The sequence below is a fragment of the Carassius gibelio genome, chromosome B17 (assembly GCF_023724105.1).
Source record: "Carassius gibelio isolate Cgi1373 ecotype wild population from Czech Republic chromosome B17, carGib1.2-hapl.c, whole genome shotgun sequence".
Classification (NCBI taxonomy): Eukaryota; Metazoa; Chordata; class Actinopteri; order Cypriniformes; family Cyprinidae; genus Carassius; species Carassius gibelio.
Window position 1 is genome coordinate 24,494,075 of NC_068412.1, and position 21,148 is coordinate 24,515,222.

The 21,148-nt window shown below is 36.7% G+C and overlaps 1 protein-coding gene across 5 annotated transcripts in view; it reads left to right on the plus strand.

Moving 5' to 3' along the window:
• kiaa0586 (KIAA0586 ortholog) overlaps positions 1-7,494 on the plus strand; it is a 103,879-nt gene extending 96,385 nt beyond the window's left edge. For all 5 annotated transcript variants that reach the window (XM_052580449.1, XM_052580450.1, XM_052580451.1 and 2 more), the window contains exons 32-33: positions 2,203-2,259; positions 7,111-7,494. In XM_052580449.1, the coding sequence (XP_052436409.1) occupies positions 2,203-2,259; positions 7,111-7,259 (206 nt within the window). In that variant the 3' untranslated portion in view covers positions 7,260-7,494. The remainder of the gene's footprint in view (positions 1-2,202; positions 2,260-7,110) is intronic.
• The last annotated feature ends 13,654 nt before the right edge of the window (positions 7,495-21,148 follow it).

Sequence of the window (21,148 nt, forward strand, 5' to 3'; positions counted from 1 at the left end):
CCCAGCTCTGTGCTCCAGCATCTCCAGCAGATCCAGAAGAAAGGAGCATTGAGAGGCCGTCCCATCACCCAAGCCCCCCTCCTTGGATGGACCAAGAGAGGGGGGCATGAAAGCTCCTCTGGCCGAATGCAAATCCAACCAAACCCTGCTGCTAGATCTCTTTATCAAGAGATCTACAAAGAAGGACGGTCCACGTGACCCCGGTTTCCAACCGTACACGAAGCCCCTCCCAATCCAGGCTGCGGTTCCCTCTCTGGGGTGTAGGGTGGGGCCACGTGGACCCCTATCCAAAGGTCGTAACCTCTTGACTCTCAATTAGCACTCTCTGTATTCAACGCTGCTCTTGTTTCTGAGGTCGGGACTGATGGAAAAGTGGAGATGGGTGGTGGGCGGCACTTTGCAACACAATGCTTCAATCGGCGGCCCATGCGGCTCTCCTGAGCGGTGCTGTAAACAAGCTCAAAGAAAAGGATTAGTAAAGAGCCACTGAAGGCTTTGATTGACTTAAGCTGTCTTTAGGGGATGGGAAGTTTGACGGGGTTTTAAACGCTCCGAGAATGACCCCTGCTCCACCTGGCCTCATGAACGGAGGCTTGCGACTCAGCGGGGTTATGTCAGGAGGTCTCCACCTGTGGAAAAAATCCCTATAAATCAAACTCGACCTGACGTTTATCCCAAGGAACAACCCTTTGGCTGTATTCCACAGAAATGGTGGTATTTAATAGTAATTAATTTACGGATCATTTGTCTGGCTTTGACACATTGATTCATGTGTGTGCATTTGATGAAAGAAATCATAGCCGACTCTTTAAACACACACCTTGTTTCTTAGCCTTGTATGAGATTTATCTTGTTTTAAACCTGCATGCCCTCATATGCTTGATCTGGGATCTTTTTAGAGCATGGGAACGATACGGTGATGTCACTCTCAGAAAGTTTTCAGCTCTGTAGTCAGCACTTCCTTTACATTAAGGAAAATCATCCATCTCATTTGGTTCAAGCCCAGTCAGGTCATGATTAACTAGCCAGCCTCATCTTTGTACTTATTCTTTGTCGTTTCCCGTCATTAATCTTGGATTTCCGGATTCAGTGCCAGTTCAATTAGATATCAATTCAGTTGGAAATTTTTGCTTGTAAAAAGTCAATTTATTTGATCAAACATACTCTGAAAAGTATTAACATTTAAAATAACAGCTTTCTATTTTATAATGTATTTGAAAATTTATTTGATAAGCTGAATTTTCAGCAGCCATTACTCCAGTCTTCGGTGTCACATGATCCTTCAGAAATGATTCCACATAATACATTTTTTGTGTTTTATATTTATAATTCTATGAAGGATCCATCAAACTAATTAAAACAACAACACCTGAGTTTTTTTTATTTATTTTTTTAGATCATTCATTACAAGTACAACCTAAAAAGACTCCGCAATCCATGAATCAGCATCATTTGGTTTTGGCTTATCTTTTTGCTTTCCAAAAAGAACCGGTTTTAAAGAGCTATTTGTTTGTGAATCATTTAACACTAGTCCTGCTCTGTTTTTGATTCACAAAAAGAAGCCGCTTAAAAGCTATTTGTTTGTGAATCAGGCACTGGTTATGCTGTTCTCCCTTTTTCACAGTCGAACAAGGTTGAGATTTTAATTCACAAGATCATTGTGTCCCTCGCTTGAGGATAAAGAACATTTCACAAAGCATTTTCCTAAAATAACCCCATGCACAGTCCTCTTGTTTTATGCCTTCCAGTTAAGTCCTGTAAGTTTGGGTTTTAAAGCATGTCTGACATTGGCTTGCAGCAGGGAAAGTTTGAAGGTGAATGGCTCTCTTTAACATCTTGTCATGCCTTTAGGGGAACTGAGCGGAGTGTATGTGTATAACTGCATTCGAGTGTGTAGTCTTGTGTGTGATTCTGTAGCTCTAGCCCAGCTGTGCTCATGTGATGTTCTCACCTCATCTTCCCAAAGCACAGAAACACGTTCCATTTTTTTATGCAAATGAAGAAATTTGTTGAGGAGTCCCTCTTTGGTGAAGTTAAATGCTGTCCGAAATTCAACACTTGCATGCAATTAAATAAAAAAATGCATATGAATATTATTTATGTATATTATTATTATGCTCTAAGTATTTTAAAACCATAAAAATGTCTGTCACTACAGCCTTGCAATTCAATTTATTTCACCTTGTGTTTGTTTCTCCCCAGAGTTGCCCAGGTTGAGGAGACTTTCAGATGACACGTTTTTTGGGGACAACGAGAAAGGTAGTGTAAATAGTTTCTTGATTGCTTTCATATGTGTCATTTGCTTTATTTGATCACATTCCCTCTTAATTAACTTCTTTCCTTGTTGTTGTTGTTGAGCTATTTCACACAGTACAGCACAGAGACCTTTCCAGAGGCTTTATAAAACACTGCCAGACAGCTTCATTCTTGACACTCCCAAATCTGAGAGTGGAGAAAAGACAGAGTAGAGTAAAGTAGAGTAGATGTAAGAGGTCAGGAGAGGGAGGAGTTTGACGTATCTGTCCATCCTGAGAGCTTCAAATGGGGTTGAGAAATCTGTTAAGTGTTTGCAGGTGTCTTCTTAAAGGAGGTTTGAAACATTCAGACATTGAACATACTGTACACTCATGACTCGTTTTTTTTCTCCCAATACTCCATTTCTGTGGAATGCATGCATTCCCAAACTGTGTCAGGTTTGTGCCTCTTTTATCAGCTCCATGCATCTGTTTTGTTCGTCCCTGGATCTCTGCTTGAAGGATTTGGCTTTCTGCAGCACCTGGCTACTTTCACTATCTCTGAAGGTCTTGCAATAGTTAGTCTCTTTCAGCAGAGTTTTCGTTGTCCGTAGTGTGATATTTTAAAGCTGCGTCGACGGATAAGGTTTGACCTTACCACCTGGTCCTCTGTAAAAACATACCAATCTCTCCTCTGTGAGTTCTGCCACTGCTTCGAGATTTAAAGGGATAGTTCATGTGAAAATGAATGTACTGTCATCATTTACTCACCCTTATGTTGTTTCAAACCTGCATGACTTCTGCAGAAATGTTTTTTCTACTTGATAATGCTGCCCAGTTTGGAAAGACTTATCTTTTTTCTGTCATTAATATATAAGGAGTACGTAGGACCTTGAAGACCGTTTGTGCCAGATGCTGACTAAAATGTATTGTGCAAGAATAGAAAATGCAAAAGCATAAATAAATGATGGAGCTTTTAGGGTGTTTGTCTTTTGAAAGAAAGCGCCATCCTTAATGGATCTATAGTATCGGTTCTTTGTCTTACAGAAGCCGGAGAGACATATTTTGGGTCTAAACTTTTTCATGCTCCTGGGTTTCATCTTTCACTAATGTAATATTTAGAAGAATTTTGTGTTACCGTTTCTGATGTGTTCTGTGTGTATAACAAGATAAACATGAAAACTTAGAAATAGTTTTCTCATAAATTAAAATTCAATAATTCTCGAAGATATTTTTTATTGTACAGTAGTACACTTTTCAAAATAGGTTTTTACAGTAATGCCATAGAAAAACCATTTCTGGTCCCCAATGAACATCTCACTGAACCTTTCTTAAAATTGCGGTTTTCTTAGTGTAAAGAATATTTTAATAATCTAAAGAACCTTTTCCACTATAAAGAACATTTTGTAGAATAGAAAGGTTTTATGGATGTTAAAGGGACTTCATTGAGCCAAAGATGTCAATAAAGAACCTTTATGCCAGATTTTTCAATAATAACAACATTGGTTCTCATGACCTATCATGCACTTTTCATCTCTTCATTTCTAAGTGAACTTCACCTTTAAAATCCTCTCTTTTTGTAATCATGTCCCCAAATGACCCCTGGACACCCGGCACTGTTCAGACTGTCAGAGAAGTAAGACAATTATCCCATTGTTGCAGTGGTTTGATTTTTGTTCCAATCCTAAACTCACCGAGCATATGCAAAAAAAAAAATTAGGCAAATGTATTTTTTGTTTTGCTTGGTTTCAAACCATTTTAAACTCCCAACCGCAGAGTAGAGTTATGTAAATGTGTTCCTTTTTACGCTAGAGGCCATTTTTATCTTCTTGAGGTTGTATGTTTAAAGAAAATTATTGTTTGTGAAGATTTGTACTGATATCTTTTCAAAGCCTCTTATTAAGTCCTCCAGTTTCAACAATCTGAGACTTTTCCCAATACACTGACGTCTCTGTAGTCTTCAGCCAGGCCGTTTCAATGGCACGGTAATGTCTGCTTCTCGACTTAAGTGTGATGTTCTTGGCTGTGTAGTCAGGGTCTTTTCACACAGACGTGAATGTTTGTTAAAGCACACACAGAAAATGATTTTTTTTTTTTAATGTTTTTAGAAAACGTGTTTAATAACCAGTTTGTCTTATTTATTTATTTATATATTTGTGAAACTTATTTTACTGTTTTGTGCCACAAGTGGCTCTGAAATTGCAAACTCCCTCCTCAAGACAGTCATATTAGAAAACACTATTAGTCTTTTAAATAGATATTGTTCCATATTCATCTGCTACTCTCATTTATATAAACACAAAGTCTACTTTCTTTGAATGTCTTATTTTAAAAAAAAAATAAGTAGGTGTTCATTGAATGCTGTTTACTGATTCATGACACCCACTATCGCGCTCACTTGGGTCTGAATAGCTCTGGGCGGCTTACATCTACTTCAACTCAAAATACGTTTCTGTTTCTGTTGGTGGACAAACTCCCACTCTCTTTTCATCTGTCTATTCCTCTGTTTTCATTCTTTCCCTTTCACTGCTTTCATTTGCTCTCTCCCTCCACCCTGAGGTGTTGTAGTCAGTCTGTAGTGTTTGTAGGCCACAGGGTTTTCCAAAAAGAATCTATGCCAAACCTGGCCCATCTGCTGCACAGAGGCAGTGTTCACTGCGGACAGCCATGAAGACACAAAACAGCAAGCAATCATGCCCCAAGGACTTTTACCTTTGAATATTTGTGTGTAATAACATTACTTATTCAGTCCTTTTTCGTTTTACAGTACGACATGAAGGTCATCACATCCAATGTGAATGAGTTTCAGCCTCTTCTCAACGTCTTAAAGGGACAGTTCACTTAAAAATGAAAATTGTCATCATTACGTTTTTCTAAACTTTTTTTAAACATACAACACAAAAACAGATGTGTATAGGTTATTTTGCCATACAATGAAAGTGAATGCTGACCATGTTTGTCAAGCAACTTACATTTTAGTCTTTCCTCACACAAAGCTATTGCATGGCTTTAGAAGAATTTAAATATGGTTTATGATTTATATGGAGTTCTTTTGTAGTGCTTTTATGTTTTTTTTTTTGCCCTTTTTAAAGCTGGATAGTCATATCTTGGTTGTAGCATGAACATTCTTTCAAATTTCTTATTTTGTGTTTTATGGAAAAATAAACTGATACATGTTTGGAATGACATGAGGGTGAGTATATGATGACACAATGTTTATTTTTGGGTGAACAAACCCTTTAATAAGGATATTGCCATATTTCTGGCTAGGCTTGTGCTTATTAGCTTTTTATTGTCTTGTTCAGGTTATTTTGCCAGTGCTGGCAAGGCAACAGACAAAAGACAAATCACAGTCCAAATTATGACGAGTCCATATTTTCCACGTGGAAGTGCATCACCACATGGTCTTGTTATTATAGTCGATCCATATCAAATGTTTAGATCTGTAGGGGTTTTTCTTGTTATTATATTCAGGTTATGATTCAGTCGTTAGGCGTGAAGTGGCTTTTATTAATCATCTATTGAACCAATCTGATTGTGTCAGTTTGCTTTGAACGCACTCCAGTAAAACCATGTGCAGGCTGTTCAGTCTGTCCAAGTCAATGAAGCTCAATATTTGTGGGAGGGAAATTATGGGAGAGGCTCATGTTAAGGGAAAAAAAAAATTCTTTAGGTCTCCTAGTAAATGTTCTGCAGTTCAAATGGATGTCTTGTGGATCAAAGCATATACAGGAAGGGATTTTTAAAGGAGACATACCATGGAAAACATTACATTCCTTGCTCTTTTGAAATAAAATAGTTTGATTTACTATATAGATGTACTTCAACATGCTCCCTCCAATGGGATCATAATAGCAAAAAGATTTATATATGATAAACCACATAAAAATGAGATCTATTGTGTATGTGTGTGCATAAAAATATGTAGGTCTCTTGAAGGATCTTGGAGACGTTGCCACAGTTCTTCTGGATTTAGTGTGTCTCAGTTTGTTCTGTTTCTTCATGATGATGATCAGATCAATTAATGGCAAAATTAATGTTTGGAAATGTAAACTGATATTTCCTATTGACATACTACAGCAAAAGATAGAAATGACTGACTTAAACCCATTTTTAGCTGGTGAAAATACTAATTTTGGCCATCACTGTGTATGCTACTGAAACCTCAGTCTTATTACAAATATATATTCGCATATTTGTTTTAAAAGTTAAGCAGTGCAAAAAAGCTTGTACTATCAAAGTAAAACTCTGTAGTCATGTAGAACATATCCTCTTTATGCCGTATTGCTGAGCTTGATTTTCCTCACCAGTCACAGTTCTCGAACAAGAGAGAAAACACAGGAAAGAGCATCAGTTGTATGTGTGTGAGAGTCCCTGCTGATCTCCATCAGTGTGTGCCCGGCGGTCCCGCGAGGGTCTCTGTTCACTCACACTTCCTCTCCTACACGCCCCATTGATCTGGGTAAATGCCCACCCAGCCTCTGCCTGCTGCCCCCGAACACAGAGGAAATGACCGATGAGTGTTTGTTTGTGTGTGTGTGTGCCAGTGTGACGGTTATAAAAGATGTCCTAATAAGCAGCTGATGTCACTGTGTTCAGATGATGGGTTCACGCTCCCATTCAATGTCATTAACTGAAAAGCCTTCATTATTTGAGCTTAATAGGATGACTTAATTGCATTGAAATGTCAGAGCTTTTTTAGCAAATGTAGCACTTGGAATGTGTTCTTTCCCAAGGTTTTCATTTCTTTGCACAAAATGACCCTAAACTAAGTTCTGTATGATTGATATCTTGTTTAAATGATGTTTTTGCATTGTTGTAAGCTTGTTGTTTCACCTGCTGTTGTTCAAATGTTGACTCATCCGTTTTCCCACAGGTGAAGACGTTTTTCTGCACACCGAAGGAGGAGGAAGTGATGTCAGAGTGATGTCGGTGAGGTTGCCGTCAGTCAAACAGGATCAAGAGTCTGTCAGCCTCAGCTCTGTGGAAGGCGATACAGACTCTTCTGCTAATGATGTGTATTAACAACGATGACCCTGTGAAACCTCTCTGACAGGAAACTGCTAAGTGCCTCAAAGGAATGAGATGTTCTCAGCCTTAAATTATTCACATCACAGAACTTGAATTCATTTTGGATGACAGTTAGTGCAAAAGATACAATTAACTTTCTCTAATGTCGCTTGCAGTAATGTTAAATGAAACCATATGTGCTGTTGTTTGCTGTATGACTATATTTTTAAACAAATAAATTTGAAACAAATCAGTATCGTCTTGAAAAAAAAAATTTGTTTGCATTTTTTTAACTTTTTAATTGAACTTTTCATAGTTTCATCCCATTTCTCCTCAGGTTGACGTCATTTGTCGGGTTCTTTCTGTCCAAGCGGGACTGTTCTCTGTCATGGTAATGGCAGCGCAGTGCATTACTTCATGAGAGAGGTTTTTCACATCATTAGTCTCAGACTGCTGTTTCTCCCATTAAAGTGGGAGATAGAGAGAGATAGCCACTATCAGATGCTGCTGATGATGCCTGTCTAATAAGCATCCTGTTTTCTTTTCAGCACTTAAGACATGATAAAGTCTGAAAGAAGTCTCGTGGAAGCAGACTTTTGACTATCGCCATAAAGTCTGGTCCATTATACAGCTCATTCTGGCTTAGAATCACCTACATTTTTGATGTATTTTTGATTACTAATAGTAAGCCAATATTTAGTAAAATGACTAGTTGATTATAATTGGAATGCAAAATTTTAATTGGATTATTGGAAGAAGTGTAGAAATCAGAATCTCTGTCCTTCCAAAGCTAAGAAGTACTGATGATGACTCTAGGGAAAATAACAGAAATGCATGCAGTAGTTTAGAAAAAGATCTTATATGTGACCCTGGACCACAAAACCAGGCATAATGGTCTTTTTTTATTTATTTTATTGAGATTTATACATCATCTGAAATCTGAATAAATAAGAATCTCTGTTAGGATTGTAATATTTGGCCAAGGTACAACAATAACAAAATCTGGAATCCGAGGGTGCAAAAAAATCTAAATACTGAGAAAATCGCCTTTAAAGTTGTCCAAATAAAGTTCTAAGTAATGCATATTACTAATCAAAAAAATATATAATATAGTTTTGATATATTTATGGTAGGAAATGTACAAAATGTCTTCATGAAATATAATCTTTACTTAATATCCTAATGATTTTTGGCATAAAAGAAAAATCTATAATTTTGACCCATAAAATGTTTTTTTGACCATTGCTACAAATATACCCCAGTGACTTGACACAAAAATCTGTGCTATTTGAGCTGTAAAATGGTATAAATAAGACATATAATCTAGAGATATAAACTACTTGGTCTTAATTTCTAGTTTGCACCATGTACAATGTGCTTTTCTGGTTTATTTGTGTATAGTGTATTGTGTGAACGTTACAGGGTTTACCCACTTTCCGTGATCCGAAGTTGGAAATGTGGATATAACGGATATAAGACAAGGTTAGTAAGCCATTTTATTACACTAGCCTCATGTTAACATTTATAATGTTTGTCTTGCGGCAATTTTAATGTTTATTTTGGGTCAGTACCCCACAGACAACCATTGAAAGTACTGTACTTTCATTATTTTGTTTTTACCAGTGCATGTACAAGTTATTTTCTATGATATTCAAAAGATCATACCATGGAAATTGTATTTTATTTCCCAACAGTTCAATAAAATCCTGTAAAATTGTTTAAAACCAGCCAATCAGATTGGAGCTTAGAGATTTTAAATAACCATTGCGGTTTTTGGCTTCAGTATGCATCAGACAGACAGTATGTGGTCTGCCAGTGTACCATCTGACACTTTAATGGAAGTATCTTGATCCATCTTGACCTTGGTGCAAGAACTCCCAGCAGATTGTGTTCAAGAATAAGATAATAACTAGAGTATTGTTGTTTTCAGCCTGGTGTCAGAGCACTATGGCACAAAATAACCCTCTATCCACTTTTCTCTGTTTTTCTGCAGGTATAAAAAGAGGAACCTCGTGGGGAGGAGTGGAATCTATATATAAAGAGCTCATCTGGGAAAATGTTAGGCTTTCACAGCTGTAGAGCAGCCAATGGAGCGATAAGTGTGTGGATGATAAGAGCAGGCAGATCGGGTCTGGAAATGAAGAAGCTGGTGTGATGTGATGCTGACCAGAGACACGAGCAACTCTGTGATGCACAGCTGCTCTGAAGAAACGTCAAGTAGTTATTCATGGGAGTTGCGGTAAATGTCTATATGCATCTGTGATATGCATCTTAATTATAATTTGGTTGAATTCCTACAGAAGATATTTGCAGAAAATGTTTGTCAGAATATAATACCATCTAATTATTAACTACTATTGTGAAGTGTACACAATACTATGAAGTAGTTTTGATAATGACTGTGAATACCATGAATAAATAGTGAAACATTTATTAAATTATTAGTTTTTCAAATATTAGTATGCAAAATTACTTAACCTCGTTAAATTGCATGTATTTGCCATCTAGTTATGATTGAAAAAAAATAATTTTAGTAAAAAATATTTAGTCAAAATTACTCGTATATGGTGAAATGAAAAATGAAAAGGTCAGGTAATGAAACGTCAATCAAGTGCATTCAGAAATAAAGTATTAAATGCATTTCTGTAAATGCATTAGGTCATTGTGATATTGAGTGCATACAAAAAATTTGCATTCAATTTCCATGCATACATCTTAAAAAAAAGTTCAGTTTCTGCTTTAAATTAAGTGTGATCAAATTGGCTGTAGAAATGATTTCAGTTTAAATGATATTAAACTTAAAATTTGACTTGATTTAGACTTAAAGTTAATGAAAAAGCATGTTACCGTGACTTTTGTTGATCATACTATTTTTTAATGTACAGTGATACTGAAGAAACAATAGGAGTATGGTCACCGTAGAAAAGTATAATTTACTTTTTTAGCTTATAAAATGAGTTTGAAGACAAGATTAGTAAGGGATTCTAAGTAAAATTCTGTGGTTATACTTTTGTGATCCTTAAAATATGAAACTCTTATTTGCAAGAGTTAAATGAATGTCTGCTTAATCAGCATTATGCCAACTGTATATTATGATTTAATCTTTCCATTTGGTTAATGATATGTAGCTTCTGTACTAACTATATAAGCAGCTGTGTGTGTCCAAACACTAAATGATCAACCTCACTCTAATGCATCCGAGAGCTGAGGTCAGTTGATTGGATTGTAATGAATATGCCAGAAAACCGCCAGCACAACTGGACCGAATTGCAAAGAAAAGAAGAAGGCCTCAGAAACCAAACGCTGGCCTAAAATCACTCAAACTTCTTTTAAGTGCTTTCTAAAGATTAGGTTTGTGGGCCAAGCTTTGCAGTCAGCTCATATCAGTCCCACCCCAAAAAAATCCTCTTAAAGCCCTGTTAGTCAGCTGTTTATCAAAGCCAGATGTGTCGGGCAGGAAGCCGCTGGAAATTAACCATGACATTGTCCACTCTCCTCTTGAAATGTCCTGTAGAAGAGAGAAAACTCATGTAAAATCCTTCCCCCGCCGTTTCCATCAGAGACTGGCGCTTAAACCTTGTGGGAATTGGCACAGATCGGAGTGTCTGTTTGGTGTGTAATGTCAATAGCTGGTTGAGTTCAATCGTGAGCTGTGATTGGATGAAGACGCTTTGTGCATTTGATCATAGTAACTTCAGATGGATGATGCTTTCTTTAAAACTCTTGAATTGTTTGCATTTTTCCCTGCTATTCCATCTGGAGGTAAAGGATTGCTTGAGGAGCACAGGCAAAACTATTAAAGGGTTGTTCACATTGACAGTGATTGGCAGCGACAAAGTGACCAATGTGGTTATGATTTGAGGCAACTAAAGTGACGGGTTAACTTTATGCTAATGCACAGTCATTTGAATTGACGGTTTACCAGAAAGTGGAGCTCATGTGATCCGCCTCCTGATACAGTTTCGGATTTAATCGCTGTCCTTCAGAGAGCAGTTTATACGCACATTAGGGATTCAGAGCTGCACTGCGGTTCTGCAAAGCATTTATTGGGAAATTATGAGGGTAGGATAATAAAATAGATTAAAAATATGCACATATATCAAGGCTCTTTATGCCATTTTGAGCTGCTAATGCGTGTGTTTTATGTGTGGGGGAAATGAATGGCTAATTGGTTCTGAGATACCACTTAGACATTCATACTTATGAAACAGCTTTGGGATTTCATGACCTCAAGAAATGTTTTATTTTATATTTTTTATTTTGTTTTGTGAACTTTGGTTTATTTGCATTTTACTGTATTTCATTTTATCTTGTTTTTAACAGTGAAATTGATTTATGTAATGTTTTCTATTGTATTTTTATTATATTTTTATTTTAGATTGTGAACTGTTATTGAACATGTATTTTTACTTGCATTTTATTTATTTATGAAAACAATATAATTTTACTTGTGTAAATTAACTGCTATTAATTGTGTGTTTTTGTAGCATTTTATTTTATTATTTTATTTTTATAATTTACTTTATTAAGAAATGTCTTATTCCCCATGTTGATATAAAGTATGTACAACATTTTATTGTATTATATTTTATGATTTCAATCTAAATTTACTTTTTCATTTTATTTTATTTTATTTGGTAACACTTTAGAATAGGTAACACCTATTAGTTGCTTATTAGCATGCATATTACTAGATTTTTAGCCATGTATTAGTGCTAATTAGGAACATATTAATGCCTTATTCTACTTGACCTTATTCTACATCCCTAAGCTTACCCAATACCTAAACCTAACAACTACCTAACTATTGATAAGCAGCAAATTAAGAATTTATTGAGAGAAATGTTATAGTTTATAGTTAATAGTTAACAAGTGTTATCTATTCTAAAGTGTTACCTTTTATTTTATTAAGAGATGATTTCCTTCCCATGTCGATACATGCAACCCTAACAGGATTTTAGTTAAGTGGACATATATATATATATATATATATATAAAACAAAAGAAAATATCAATAACTTCAGCTGACAATGTTTACAATACCAATCATGTTAATAGATAATGTTGTCATTCTAGAAAGCACTTTACTGTATAGATTTATCAACTATTTTGGTCGGTTTTGCTGGAAACCCGTTCATCTGCTAAAAGTTCAACTTTTAGAGTTGCGCTAGCATGCATATGCCATCAGGGCTGGACATAAATGGACTGAAAGCCTCAAAGACTCCAATTTCATGCAATGTTTAAATGTTACATTAGCACAGATGCTTTAAAGTTGTAGAAGGAAGAGTCTTACTTATCTGGGTAATAAGTAGGACATCCATAGACCTGTCTTACTATCAGTGACATTGACCAGCTCCAGTAAAGATTTCTTGCTTTATTCCACTACAAAAGCAAGGTGACGTTGAGTAATGGTGTTTGGGGTCATGATAAAAAGCACAAAGAACTTCCCTGCCCTCTCAGACCAAAGAGTTTTAAAAGATAAATGGCTTTCTTGGAAGATTTAGGCCAGTTGAGTGTGCCACCGCTTTGTTGTTGTGCCTCTGGTGATGAATTACTGCCGTTAAGCTTCAGGATGGTGGGGATTGTACCCGAGTGACCCTCAGGACTGAACACCTGCCAAACAGATCAGTCCCTCACGTCAGACCATGAAGCGTCCACCTGCTGAAACACTGTCCACCTCTGTCTGTCTCCTGGACATCTAGTCTTTCAATAAGATACTCTATAAATCACAATAGAGCTTTTAGTCTGTTTGATGGCAGATTTTGGTTTGTTTTAGTTAGTGTGGCCTATACTAACTCATTGGTTTGGTGGCTGTGACCTATACTAACCAACTGGTTGCACATGGAACTGTTTTTTGTTTGGGGGGGGGGGGGGGGGTTAATGTATTTTCATTGAGATTTAATTTGTATTTTAGTTTGTTATGAGATTGTACTTGTGGAAGTCAACTGCTACTTTTATTTTATTCTATTTGATATATCTAGCCCTAACTTTATTATTAATTGCATTTTTTTTTTTTTTTTTTTTTTTTTTTTATATTTTATGAACTCAATCTAATTTTTCTTCTGGATGAACACTTCTGCTATTAATATTTTATTTTATTATTGTATTTTATTTTATTTTATTGAACATTTGCATTATGCATTTTTGAATCAAGTGTGAAAAATGTTTTAACATTGATTACAGAGAACAATGTTTTGAATTTGAATTCATTTTATAACAAATTGTTTCAGTTATTTAATGTATTAGGCAGGCTATCGTGAAAAAAAAAATACTGCATTAATATAGGTGTTTGTTCATTTATGAATAGACAGTTTTTCATTGTAAATTCATGTTTTCTTGTGATGCTATTGTTAATTTATTTGAATTCATACATTTTGAAAGTACAGTATGTTAATGAATTCAACCTTTTAATGAATTTGAGTAATTTTGAAATTTTATGTTAATGAATCAAACCTTTTTGTAAAGTATTACCACAATTACTTAATGTCAGTTGCTTGCCCATATGAAATAATTCTCACAACTTTCAAGAATGCATTTGATAAGTCTTTAAGATTATTGTGTTATCTTCAACAGCTCGAGTGTCTCAGCACTGACGGGGAGTTCAGCTCATTTAATGAGACTATTAACTTCTCCTAGTCAAATGTGAGAGTTTGTTTGGACACAGTGCAGATTTCTTGGCCAAGTGTTGTGCCGCTGGGCTGAATGAATGTTAATTGGTGTTTGGGAGGGGTTTGATTATCTCGCTCCGGGATTTTAATGGAGCCTCAATGGATAAGAGGACCGCAGGGGAGGATGGGTACTGGACACTGGCCAAACGATTCTCCATCAGGCTGTGAAAACATGAAAAACCCCTCTCTTAAGACATCCAAATTCTCATTTGTTGTTGCTCTCGCATCGCAAATACGACTGCAGCTACAATGTGTTTGCTAATGGCTCCTCGCTCGGCCTGAGATTAATTATGCAGTGTAAGGTTTGGCGTCCAGTGGAGGGCTACAGATGGAAGCTGTCTGTGTGTGTTTATGGAAATCAGGCTGCGTTCACACTGCCAGATCAGATGATGGATGGACATACAGTTTCCTTGGCTAGGACGGACGCATTGTTCCAGCCATAGGAGTACAAGCGAGTTAGAAAGCATTGATTTGTGTGAATAAAGAAGGGAGCGAGAATGTTGTTGTTTGACCATAGGTGTTGATGCTCCATTATCAATTATGCAGCCGTGAGTGGTTTGAACATGCAGACAGATTCCTTCTGGGAGTTTAACTCAGCAGAAATGCAAACGAGATTGATCTGAACCCTTCTGCCGCTGCCGAAGAGCTTGAAGATGTGCAAATATGTAGTGTTCAATAAGCTATCTGCCATTTTAACACTACAGCATTGTGTTCTGTGTCTATGTAGGTGTCATCAAAGGCACTGATGTCCGTTAGATTTTTTCTGAGGTAAAGGCTGAGGGAAGCAGATGTCTCCAGATGTTTGCTTTGAGTGCAGCCACTGACCCTCAGCTGTATCCTCAGAGCCAGAGATGGCAGGAAGTACAACCCCCATATCAAAGCATCAAAGAAAGACAGCTGTTTCAGCAGCTGTACAGATCAAAAGAAGTGGACATGAACTTCAGTTTCTGACCGTTTGGCAATACAATAACTGTTGCTAAAGAGTGTTTGTAGTGTGTTGCTGTGGATGCTTGCTGGTTCAAACTGAAGGGATGTCTGTTCATGTCATAGCCATAACTATATGTGATGATTGCTTTACTAAAGCAACTTTCTAAAACAGTTTTTAATTTATTCTATAATTGTATTGAACTGAATTGAAATGAAAGCTAAATACCACACCCATCTTTATTGTTAATATCATTTCACATCATTTTTTTACATCATCATGTTTATACATCTGTCTTTTATTTTTAAAGTGTAATTTATTTTTGAAAAAGTATTTATTTATTTACTAATAGTAAGTGGAAAATGTTTATTTTCAAATATCTTTATTGGTGATATCTCTCTGGCACACCTTTAAACCTTTTTTATTACTTTTTATTTCTATTATTTTATTTGTACTGAAACTGAAAAATGCACGTCTGTATTTATGTTATTTATTTATTTTTACTGAACATAACTGAAAAAAAATGTATGGTTATTTTCACATTTAATTGGGTAAATATTTCTCTGGCGCCCCTTTAAAACTTCATTTTATTTTAACTGAATTGAATCAAATGCATATTTATTCCCACACATCTTTGTTTATTGTCAATATCTTGCTGGCATAACTAAAAGCTCAATATGAGTTCCTTGACATGGTGTTTAGTCTTGGTAATTTCATTCCTCGACAGAAAAGCAGATGAGTCACATGCATGAAGATCATAGCAGTTGTGGACGTCTCTCAGTGTCTAAGACTGTGAGATTGATGGTGGTGCAGGAGTGTGCGTATGTCTGAGAGAGCATTAATTATTCAGCAACGCTGACAGCTAAAGATTCTTACAGGTAGAGCCAGAAAAACAAAAGCAGGTTTGAGACTATATTTCTAATACCTTTTCAGAAATCCTGCTGTTTTCTGCTGCTTTCTTACAGTGGCTTTATTCTGTGTTTGATCTGTGCCTCGGGCAGTGAGCCAAACTAGACAGAAGAAATCCCTGCATATGCACCCGCTGGGTCCCAACTGCAAATGCAGGACGCTAATTATCATGAATTGGGATTGTTGCATTCCCCAGTCTATGAATGCAAATGAAGTGGTTTCTCAAATTGTCAAAGAAGAACAAAGAACTGTTGTTCAGTTGTTTTATTTGTCTGTGCTGTTTTCCAAAGACTGAAATGTGTTTCCAAGAAAGGCAATTGTTGTTTGTCACCGCTATAAACAGATCTTTGTCCAATCATACAGATATTTTCCGCTTCTGAAAGCCATGTCCTCAGGAACCTGCTCGTAATTAGTTTTTCCGGTTCCACAGATTTAAGGTGTATACTGCGGCAGACGAAATAAACACATGAAGACGGAGCCAGTGATGGAAAGAGACTGGAGGTGAATATCGATTAAATGTGTGTTCAGAAAGAAAGATGCTCACCATCAATATCAGATCGACCGGTCTCAGATATAGAGGTATGCTGTGAAGACTGACTTCAGTCACAAAAACTGCTCTATTCCTCTCTCTTTTTCATCTTTCTTAGTCTGAGTGTCCAAAATAGAATTAATGTTGAATGCTTTGTGGTCTCTAGGTACTCTTGAAATGTTTCTCTCTCGTTTTCCACCTCTTTCTCCCTTTCTATACACTCTCCATGTGCTATTTTCTGTGAAATGATTAATGGTCTAAAAAGACAGGACTGGAGGGGAGAGTCTTAAAACTTTCATGAGTTGACTATTGAAAGCTCTCGAAACAAAGGAAACATATAACACAGAGTTTGATTTAGAACTTGAGAATCGGACAGCTGGGGTTTTGATGATTGTGGTACCCCCTCGCCCCCAAAACCCTGTAAAATATTTACAGCATAAAAAATATGCAGTCCTCATTGGAGTGATTTCAGTCGAATGAAATCTGAAATTGCTTGGCGCTAATAAAGTGGTCTTGGTGGCACATATCTGTTTCTCATTGGGCTCCAGACTTTCCCAGCAATGTTTCTAGTGGTGAAATAGCTGATATTATAAACTCGACTTTTACATTTATTTCTAAGAAAATGCAAATGGTGGATCAGATGGTCTAATAGATGGTTAGCACAACCAAACCGGTTGATTTCTGATATGCAGGATCCCACATGTTCTTGAAATATGTACTGTATGCATGTATGTATCCACAATTCTCGTTTGGCATTGAAGAGTGGTGTTTATCTGGTTTATATTTTTCACCTGATGGACAGCAGAAAGACATCAGAGTGGCCAAGCAGCTCCGAGGAAAGCAGACACTAATCCATGGGCTTTAGAGAAACCCAGAGTCAGGATTGAAGTGGGACACGGGAGGGAGGCAGGAAAGCCTCACAGTTTTCCTAACACGAAGCAGATCTTAAAAACGTCAGGCCCTAATAGAGTCCATCTTTTATTCTGTGAGGCTTGTGAGGGGCCTGCTGCCGTCTCTGAGGGCCGTCGCCGGTCCCCGCCTCTAACCGCAGACCCTCACGGGCTCTCTGCAGATGTTTGTTTGATCTGGCCTTTAGAGCGCTGGAAAGTCCAAGTTATTTTTGGAGCCACAGTCGCCATTTAATTAAGGCGATTAAGGGATACCGCCAAAGACGAGGAAGATGGTGATTTACGCCTCTGCTGGTGTGAGCGATGCGATGCTGAGAGAGAACCGTCGTCCTGAGTAAACACATCTCGGGGTAATTGACAGCGTGATGAAAGTGTGGACGGCTTTGTGTTTATTAGGAGCCATTCTCAAGTAACCGAAACGGAGAGAGCGAGGAGCCTTAAAATAGTCAAGGTTATACTTTCATAGTATGATTATACAGTCAACTCCCATGTGCTTGATTTCATCAGCTCTGCGTATTATTTGATTTATACACGGAAAAATGGGTATATTTGTTTTGTGGTTTAATGGTCTCGGTGCCAGGCTGTGATGGACACTTAGATCAATCAGGAGAACTGTGAATATATTAATCCTGATTATCCTGTGGTGGATAACTGCCATGTGATATGAATGATATTTTAGAGTTATTAAAATGTGAGATGCTGATAAGCCCACAGCTGCAATGTTGATTTATTAATCCACATGGACCGTGACAGCATGAATGAATGCACCATGTAACCTGAATTTTAAGCCTATACGTGTGTTAAATCCAGTTAGCTGAACTAAAGAGCTGTTTGGTTTTCGCTATATTTACATTTATTAATTTAGCCAATACTTTTATCTAAATCAACAAAGGAGGAATACGACCAGCAATTCATCATAAAGAGGCCAGTAACACTGTGTGGGTGTGTGTGTGTGTGTGTGTGTGTGTGTGTGTGTGTGTATGTGTGTGTGTGTGTAAAAATAATAATTATCCTCTTGTCATGGCAATGGCTTGTCAGTTTTTTTTATATATTGGTTAATATTTATTTTATTTATTTATAGTTAATCATTATCACAAAAAATAAACCCAAACATGACCACTGAACAAAGATGAGAATTGTCCCAAAGGGGTTTCTTTTGCAATAACGAGTGGCTGATTGTTCATTATCTTGCCCATTGTATTGCTGCTTTCCACATAAATTGATAAAGAGGACAAAAATAATTTTTCATTTTACATGTTATTAATACAGTAGGTAAATGTGCATTACAAAATTATAACCAATATCAAATACATACATGAACTTCTTTATCTTGCTCTTTTCACATAATAAATTGTAGTTTTTTTCTACGGATGATGACCTTCACAGCAGTCGTTTTCATTTGAAAACACCCATCATGTCAAACCCATTTCAAAGACCCAGAGGGACCCAGAGCACCTTTATAAATTGAGGATGTGTGAAGCCTGTGTGGCGCCGTGAGTGTGTTTTAATTATGCACAAATCACCAGGATGAATGATGGAGGGGTGGAGAAGGGATGCAGGAGGACTGGTGGCTGATAACAAGTTGCCGTGACAACCGTATCCACGTAACCTCCCGGTTAAAGCAAGTGCTGCAGGGATTAGAAAAGCAAAGCAAAGTCAATCGGCATTATCTTCGCTGTTGAGAAAAGGACCACTGCGTTACACAAACTAATTTCCTTCAGATTATAGATCCGTTTCACCTACTGAACATGAATTTATTTGAAAATCCTTTGAAAGTTCAGTTTTGGCTCTTAAATCTGTGCCCCTACACTTTAATTATGCTGAATATGTGAAAGCAAATAAAAAATTGGATCTGTCAATAAGACATATGAGACATATGGAAACCAGGCCAATTACGTGGGTTGTTTGACATTTGGAAGACAGCAGATGCATCCGAAGATGCAGGATATGAGCTATGAAGTTTTCCTTTGTGAAGTGGGCCATAAAGTGTTGGCTGCATCGTTTGGTTTTATATTTGACATTTCGTGTCTGTTGTCGTCCGTACTCAAAGAGCTCTCAGGCTTTGGTGGAAATGCTGTTTATCTCATAAAGAGTTTCTTTCAGATGTTTCAAAGAAAGCGTCACATCTTGAGTCTAAGACATGGCACCAGAACAGAGAACTGAACTGTAACAGCATCATAGAAGCACAAATGGAGAACATCCGTGGAACACACTCAACCCTCCACATGACTGCAGCAAGCCTGTATACTTCGAGTATACTTTAATTTTTTTTTTTTTTTTTTTACATTTTATTGCATTTACATCTTACATCACTTTTGATCAATGTAATTATTGCTGAATACAAGTATTAATTTCTTTCAAAAAACGTTATATTCTCCACTTCTCTTGTTCTGCTGCATGTAACTCTTTCATCACAGTCATACAGACCAGTGTGTACTTGCTATGGAAAAGTACTCATATGTTCCCCTATAATGTGTGTAACGAGTGCCTAAATGGGTGTGAAAGGGGCTGTTGAGAGTGGTCTGTGTGACAAGAGGGGGTATTTGGCTTTGTGCAGGTCCACATTACCCCACCATTAATAGTCGTAATGATCCGCAGGCTGACAGTAAATAGATGCTGGAGTCTGACCGCTATTGAGTGAACTCTCAGCAGAATAAAAGAGCCTCACTTCTCACATTTAGCTGACGCTGTTCTCTTTAGCTGAAATATCACCTCCTCCATATTCTCCTTCAGGTAAATAGTTCTATTCTTGGTTCACTTTTGTTTGATTTTAAAGACCTTTGGACCGGATCACAGCCAGTTTAATGTACAAAGGCATAGCTGGGATTTCATAAGTGAGAATTTGTGTGGTAAGAAGTTGTACGAGTAAGCAAATCTGTACAACCTCTTGGACGATGTCCTGACCTCAGGCAGCTCAGCTCAGATGTCTAGTTAAGTTTCTGCCAGGACATTCTGTACAGATGATTTGATTAAACTTTTGACACGACACATCAGTGTCCCGTGCAGCCTTTATTTTAATCTGATCTTCACTCTTTCATAGGCTGAAGGTCAAGATCACATCTCCACATGTCCCAACGGTACTGTTTCTTTTTCAAATCTGTTGTTATTATAGTAGCTTTTGTTGTTTTTGTTGAAGTTGTAAGATCTCTGTTATTAATATAAAGGATTCTCTTATTCCATATGTGTTGTCTGAACAGCAGTACAATCCCAGCAGCATGTGTAAGACATATCAAACATGGCAACCATGCTGAACTTCATAATAGCCTAAAGGCACTATATGTTGGTCTGAATTATGGCAGGATCCACATGGGACACCCGTCAGTAGCAGCCGGACTGATTTTGCATTAATATTCATCTGAGTATTTTTGCCTCTTTGTTTGCTGTGCATTTTTTTATTTATTTGGGAATAACTCACATTATTAATTATATTTTAGTCTTTCCAAAAACATTATACTGAAATGTAAAAAAAAAAAAAAAAAACATTAGCAATAATAATCGTTATAACAGTATAACAGACTACTTACATGAAATGAATGTCAATATCAGTTGTACCTCCTTATCTCACAAAATTTTTCTTATTATAGAGATTATATTTGCTTAGTTTAATGATCAAAGCTCTGTAGTTTTTTGTTGGGGGAGTCATATAAAACATATAATGCAATTAGATACAATGATAATTGAAAATTGAGAAATGTATCACATATAAGTCAAGTTTTAACATGATATTTTTGAAAATGATGAATGGGCAATCAAGTAAATCAAAGTTGATTTAGTCCAGTAAGTGTTCATTTTGCAATATTACTAACATTTATAAAAATCAGTAAATAAACAAGACAAAAAAAAACGTAAAAAGTAAAAAAAAAACTTGCTAAAAAGTATAAATTATCCGTGAAAGGATAGAAGGCATGTAAAACATTTTTTTATCTTGTTAATAATTTAGAAACTTGTGTGGGTTTCTTTCTTCT